Below are 7,188 nucleotides of genomic sequence, written 5' to 3' on the forward strand. Positions count from 1 at the left end.
AGGGATCTCCTGACCATAAAGCGGAGAGCGCGTTTTCGATGCTGCGTGAGGTGACATCACCACAGCAGAGGTGATGAGCTCCGCAGTAGCGCGCTTCAGGCACAAATAAGACAGAAAATAGAGAACATGTGCGGACATGAACGATCGTGTGCTAATTATAGTTTTTTGGTTGCGCCACTTTGAGAATGGACCGTGCGCTGGAAGCAGCTGCCTGGATCGCTGTGCAACAATGCGGAACCGGTTCGCAGCAGCGCAAGTCTGCCGGCTCTCCCTCGCGCTGATCTGCCGCTACCGGCTCTCCCTCACGCTGATCTGCGGCTCTCCCTCGCGCTGATCTGCCGGCTCTCCCTTGCGCTGATCTGCGGCTCTCCCTCCCGCTGATCTGCGGCTCTCCCTCGCGCTGATCTGACTTGCTCTGGTCTGCGCGCAACGGCGGGCGGGAAGGGGGGGGGGGGGGGGGCTTTTGGAAGAGTTGTGCGACACAACGAATCGATGACGCAATTCGTTGCCAACGCTTTTAGTAATCGATTTTCATCGAATTTATCGATTCATTGTTGCAGCCCTACTATAGATCACATCGAATTATTGACGAGATGCTTGAGATTTTGGCTGCAGTGGTGGAGGAGCCCATACTTAAGGACATCCAGTCTTCTGTGGCTATAGGGCTAGAAATTGATGAGAGCACGGATGTGTTCGTGACAAGGCAGCTGGATCTGCATGTCAGGTATTAAGATGAGAGGACAATAATTATTGGCTGAATCAATAATACTAATAGTAATGTTTTTACTTGGTCTTCCAGATATATGGATGCAGAAGGCAAGCTTTATAGTCAGTTCCTTGGCTTAGTGGCATTGTCTGATGGGAAGGCAAACACCATTGTGGCAGCTCTAAATGAAGTGCTCGTCAAAAAAAAGGTCCCTACAGAAAAGCTGTTTGGACTGGGAACAGATGGAGCAGCAGTAATGACTGGTACTGTATGAACTTGTTTACACAGAGTTGTTTTTTTTACTGTCAGTGTTTTTGTCAAAACTGATCAACAGTTGTGTGATCAGATGACTAAATAACTAAAATAACCATAGTACCACTAGCAAGCATGGAGGAAGTGAGTGGCCTGTATTTGCTTCCTTTTTGTAACAGGGAGGCTGAGTGGTGTAGCAAAGCAGATGCAGGATTCCTTGCCCTGGTTGCTGTCTGTTGCCTGTGCTGCTCATCGCCTCGCCCTGGCTTGTAAGGATGCTTCATCTGAAGTTCCATACATGGGAACATTCAGGGATCATCTACAAAGTCTCCACCTGTATTTTCACAACAGCGCAAACAGAACTGCAGTTCTTAGAGCTGCTTCACAGGTCTTGGGCCTTGACAACCTGACTGTAAAGGTGAGACTATGAACACAATTTTTATTGACTAGTGTTGTGTACTTTTGTTCTTGTCTTAGTAACTTCTTGCCTTGGAAATTGATTATAAATTTTTTTAGGAAGTGAAGGACACACGGTGGCTGTCTCAGCATCTGGCAGTGAGCAATCTACAACGCAACCTTTGCGCAGTGCTTGGTGCCTTGGCAGAAGAAGTGGACAGTAACAAATGTCCGCTTGCAAAAGGACTGTACAGTTACTGTTGCAAATACAGGTTCGTGGCTGCAATATATCTTCAAGCAGATGTGCTTCCCCATCTAGCACGACTTTCAAAAATATTCCAAAAGGAAAACGTGAACTTCCTAGCCATTAAAGACCAGGTTAGTCCATCACAACACGTCTTTCAGTATGTCTCTTAAAGTTAAAAAAGAAAAGATTCAAACCAGTTAATGACAGTTTACAGAATTCAAGATTAATTTCAAGCATTTGATGTGCTTGCTCATTACAGGTTCCTGTGACGATAGCATGTTTGCAAGACATCAAGGACGCAGGCAACACAAAGGCAGGTTCCTTCTTGGCTCAGCTCCAAACTGACCTAGATGATCCCACAAGACTAGGGGCATTTGGTATCCTCCCTGAGGAGGAGAGGGGGAGGAGAGGCAGAGGCCAGGAAGAGTACTCCCAAGGCATGCTTTGGCCCCGATTCAGATCAGAGGTAGATTAAAAAAAATCAATGTAGTGTCATTCAATGTTAGAAACATTGGCATGGTCATACTATGTGCATTTTCAATTATTTGTGATCATTTTATTTTCGTAATTATTGCTAGGTTATGGAGCCTTATATTGATGCTCTTCTGGATAGCCTGGACAGGCGATTTCAAAACATCGATGTAATGTCAGCATTTCATGTGCTGGGACCTCAAACCTTGACAGAGGATGATGCTGTCGCGACAGCTAATGTCCTTACCCTCTCCAGGAAATTTCTGCCACAGCAGCCAGAAAGTACACTGTCACAAGAGTGGGCGTCATTTAAAAAACATATGGTGACCGGGGCTTTCAAGGTATATTCTAAGATAAAAGTAAATTTTACTGTTAAATGTGACTGATAAGCCTATTTTAATGTAACTTCTCCACTTGTCACTCTGTGTTTGGTTTTAGGATTTGGACCAACTCAGTATTCTGCAGAAACTCTCAGCACAAAACGATGAATGGGCCAACCTCTACCCAATGGTCAGCAAACTTGCAGCCATTGCCATGACAGTACCAATATCAAGTGTTAACTGTGAAAGGGACTTCTCAACAATGAATAGGGTAAGACATTTAAAGAGATCTTCCACCCCTCAGTAAAATTTTGTCTGTTGTTAGATTCCTAGAGTTAGAAATTAAAAGAAACATTTGTACTCTTTAAGGTAAAGACTGACTTGAGGAACAGGCTGCAGGGGGATCATCTGGCTGCATGCCTGCAGCTCAGCATCAATGGGCCACCTTTGGGGGAATTCCCCTACCACAGGGCCCTGGAGATGTTTTGCAAGAAATCAAGAAAAATTAAATGCCAAATCCCACCCAGCAAAGTGTGTCAGTGAGAGTTTTGAAAAAAAAATATTATTGTGCAAATAATAGTGTATTCTTCAACACTAGTTATTTAAATGCAGCAGTTGCTGGATAGGTGGAGTTCAAAGTGGAGTGTGTGTAAGTGTGTCTAATAAAACAATATTAACTTAAAGGTGAGACGAGTCATAATCCCCCCCCCCCCCGCTGGCCGGCCCCACCACCACAGCTGGAAAAATTCCTAGGGGAGACACTGAGATGTTTTTATTTCAAATGTAAAAACATCTGATTGAGAATCAGAAATGTTTTATTGTCCCATACCTGGGAAATATTACATTTGTAAGAGGATACTGATGACATTATTTCCTATGAAAGTGTTTCCTATGTACTTATCTGTTGTTTTTTATTTATCTACTTTAAAGAGGATTAAGACTTTCCTTGAGGAACACCATGACACAGGATGGGCTGAATGCTCTTGCCATGCTCTCCATGGAAAAAAAGCTTGTCACAAACATTCCTGACTTCAATAAAAATGTCATCGAGAGCTTTGCCACTCAGAAGGACAGAAGGGCAACATTTCTGTACAAATGAGGTATCACACACACACACACACAAATGCATCCACTTGATCTTTGTATAAAGTTGACCTTGGCACAACACTCCAGAAATATTTAACAGTGTAAATTTCTGACATTTTGTCTAAGTAGTGTTTACTACCATTACTGTAACAGTGACCTGCTCATAATTTTTCGTGTTCACTCAAATGTTGAAACAAAATGTTTTTGTTACTTGCCTCTTGCATTGCCTATTTACCATTTATGGTCGTGTTATTTTATGTGCAATTTAATGCAGTATTTTTCTACCTTGGTCCGCAAGGCAGCGTGCCAATAGTCAGACACACCTGGATTAATCAGTTTGTCCAATGATGTAAGACAGGAAATAAAAGAGCTGTGCTTAATTCAGGAAATAGTGGAGTTGTGCACAAAGCTCAGAAAGCACAAGTTTGTTTAAAAATAAAAAATAGCACAGCCCCACCAAAAATATTTGTCACCAGCCGCCACTGTTTACTAATGTAAAAAAAATGCTATTGTAACCGAGCCTTCCAGAAAGAAACGGGAGAAGATAGAGGATTGTGGTTGCTCAAGAAAAGGTTGATAACCGTGAACTCTCAGGGTCGCTTTATTTTAAATAACACCATTAACAACTCCACTCCAACTTCTGTTTTTCTCTCTTTTCAAACATCACATCCTGTCAGCAGCACCTTCAAAATAAAAGTCCCATAAAAGTGGGTTACACTATATATCAAATACTTATCATTTATATGGATTTATTTACTGAACACTTTAAGAAATCTCAACTTTCCGACTGCTGTCGCTCATTTTCTCACCGTCTTCGCCGCACTCTCCTCTCTCTCGCTCGCCTTTTTCCTCCTCCTCATTCCCTCTCGTCTCCCTCCACCCGCATGTGCTCTGCTGTGTGTCTTTGGCTGTGTCTCAATTCAGGGTCTGCATCCTTCGAAGGACCCAGCCCACCCGGCCGACGTGGGCTGCGTCCTCCGTCGGCCGGGTAGACCGGATGTTAACGGCTGTGAATTTGGACAGGCCTAGCCTTCATGAACTCCCTCGGTCGGCGAACGTTCCGTCGCCTAGCAACCGTGGAACCGTTGGGCAGAAGGGAGAAGGAACTTTAAACGATGGAGCTCGACGTTTTATTTAGCTTTTTAACCCCCAGAAACCCAAATTTAGAAAACAACTGCTAAACCTTTGTTTAACCTTTCACATGTTGTTCTAGGAGGCCAAATAAACGGGCCTATTTACACATTTTAACAGCCAATAGTGTTGCAGAACTGAACAATAGGACCTATTAGCAATGTAAATGTGGTTTTAAAAAGAAAAAAAATGGGTCTGGTCCTCCCTCTTCCCCGCCCCTGCTGCTCTGTGTGTGGACAGTCTGGACACGCAGTTACACATGTTGACCAATCGCCTGTAGCTTTCACCAAAGTAAGAGGGGAGGGGACGGCTCCAAATGACGAGCCGGCTCCCGTGTCCCGTCGTTCACTTCATAGAGACACATCACTACTCTACACTCTGGGCAAGAGCTACAAAACAAAACCGCACATAAATATTTATTAATGTTTTCAATTTATTAATGTTTTAAATCAAATATGGCTTCACATGATCCCATTTACTAAACATTTCACATAATCCTGTAAACACTCAAATAATTCAAATCAAAATTTGTTTTTCTTTTATCTCAAATCAGTGACTTTTATCAAAACGTGGCTAACAATTTACAATAAGGTTCCCTTTATTAACGTTAGTAAATTATTAAGCATTAATTAACAAAGGATCCCTTTATTAATGTCCCCAATAAGTGTCCTTAAAGGGCTGGGGGGTGTCTGCTTGGTATTTATAAATTGTTAATATTTTAATAGTTAATTAGTGCATTATTATGTATTAATTAACGTTAATAAAGGAACTTTTATTGTAAAGTGTTACTGAAACTTGTAAAAAATATTTTTCTGATTGAAAGTTTTTTTTAGAAGGAAGTTCAGCTACAACTACCCACATTTATGAATTACTACTTGACTGGAGTCCAAGGCAGATTTTCTCATCCTTGGAACCAAGTGAGTCAGTCACCCGGGGGTTTAGATCCACGTTTATTTACAAAATGCATCATCATGAACAGTGTTACAGTAAACTCAACAGCATAAAGCTGGACTCACTGTTCGCTTTTGTTTAATTTAAAAAATGTGAAATGCGGCATCAGTGGATTTAAGGTGAAATAACCCTGAATAATGCTGACATCACTTCAAAGCTCTTCATTCATGAAGAAGAAAAAAGCTTTCGATGAAACGTTCAGCTGAATCAAGCAGTGTTTGCTGTTTATTCCCCTGAAACGTGTTTACAGCTCAGGAAGCACCTTGACACGACGGATGAAAAAAGGAATGAATAAAACCTTAATTTAATAAAAAGGAAAAGAAACGTAGCTGCTAAAACTGTAAATTCAATTCAATTCAAAAATACTTTATTAATCCCAGAGGGAAACTGATTGCTGTAGTAGCTCAGAATAAAAACGGCCATGCATTAACATCCACTTTAGCTTGTGTGATGAGAGGAAAGCAGCTCTTTCCAAAAGCATTCATCTCAATGTTTAGCTCCTCAATCTAGCAGAAGCACGGAGCAAACACAAAACACTGGACTAACTCCCATGTGTGTAACACGTGACATCACTAAAAAACTCTGTCCTAGCAGTGAACCACCACGTTCGTGGTAAAAACGTCACGACATCCGACTAACTTGGAATGGTGCAGAAACATGTCTAAAGTGGAAGTCTATGATCTAAACCTAAAATCGTTTTTCTGAGTTTTGTTTGGCACCTATGGACGTAAATTTTTTTTTTGGGGGTGGGGTCCCCCACTTTTTCCAAAGTCAAGTTTTGACCCCTGCACTTTTTACCATCCAAAAACAATATTACGCTATGTTAAATTGACACTGGTTGATCTCTAGGACCAAGCGGAAAACAGCCGTTTGTGTTAAAGCCAGTTTCCCATTAGAGCATACTGTAAAGATATACCCCCCCACCCCCACGTCCCCCCCACTTCTAAAGTGACAATTACGTCCATGTTGGCACCCAAGGACCGAATTCAGATAGTTGTAAATCCAACCTCGAACTCTAAAGGACCGTTTTCCTACCGCGGTGAAGTTAGCTTGAAGTTGGACGTTGGATATTCGACAGACTTTGGTTTACACGGTCAGCGATAAGTCTTCATGCCGTGCACAGCGGCACAGACAGCGGTAACCTGAGTTCCGAGGACTCGCTAATGGGAATGGTGGTTTTAATAAAGTGATTTCATTCAATACACGTTTGAGAACACGTGAAATGTGTTAAAATTGTTGTGTCTTGTAAATGTAGTTTAGTAACACAAGTCAGAAGTAATTTTGAGTCATTTAGAAAGTTATTCTGGAAGTTTTACTTTTTTTTGTACTCGTTTACAAAGGACTACAGATTTGTTGATAGTCCCCAAGCGAACCGCCGTTCCCATTAGCGAGTCCTCGGAACTACCGCCGTCTGTGCCGCTGTGCACAGCATGAAGACTTATCGCTGACCGTGTAAACCAATGTCTGTCGAACATCCAACGTCCAACTTCAAGCTAACTTCACCGCGGTTGTTTACATGTCGAGCTGTACAAATTATCTACAGAAAAAATGATTTTTGAAGCAAACCCTGAAACTGTTAAGTCACCTGATACATTTTTATTTATTTACATTGACAGTTCAGCTCTTTT

At 42.0% G+C, this 7,188-nt stretch overlaps 2 protein-coding genes across 2 annotated transcripts in view; one reads left to right on the top strand and one right to left on the bottom strand.

The window, feature by feature from the left end:
- The window catches only part of dhx58 (DEXH (Asp-Glu-X-His) box polypeptide 58), a 28,571-nt gene extending 24,150 nt beyond the window's left edge, over positions 1-4,421 (bottom strand). Inside the window, exon 1 of the mRNA XM_054732669.2 lies at positions 4,288-4,421. The gene's annotated coding sequence lies outside the window, so the exon portion shown is untranslated. The remainder of the gene's footprint in view (positions 1-4,287) is intronic.
- LOC107373689 (zinc finger protein 862) lies at positions 455-2,935 on the top strand. Its single transcript, XM_054732670.2, has 8 exons — positions 455-724; positions 800-969; positions 1,138-1,376; positions 1,475-1,732; positions 1,861-2,067; positions 2,180-2,413; positions 2,511-2,663; positions 2,762-2,935. The coding sequence occupies exons 1-8, from the start codon at positions 594-596 to the stop codon at positions 2,933-2,935; spliced, it is 1,566 nt and encodes a 521-aa protein (XP_054588645.2). The 5' UTR covers positions 455-593.
- Positions 4,422-7,188: the final 2,767 nt, after the last annotated feature.

This window comes from Nothobranchius furzeri, chromosome 5 (assembly GCF_043380555.1).
Source record: "Nothobranchius furzeri strain GRZ-AD chromosome 5, NfurGRZ-RIMD1, whole genome shotgun sequence".
Lineage (NCBI taxonomy): Eukaryota > Metazoa > Chordata > Actinopteri > Cyprinodontiformes > Nothobranchiidae > Nothobranchius > Nothobranchius furzeri.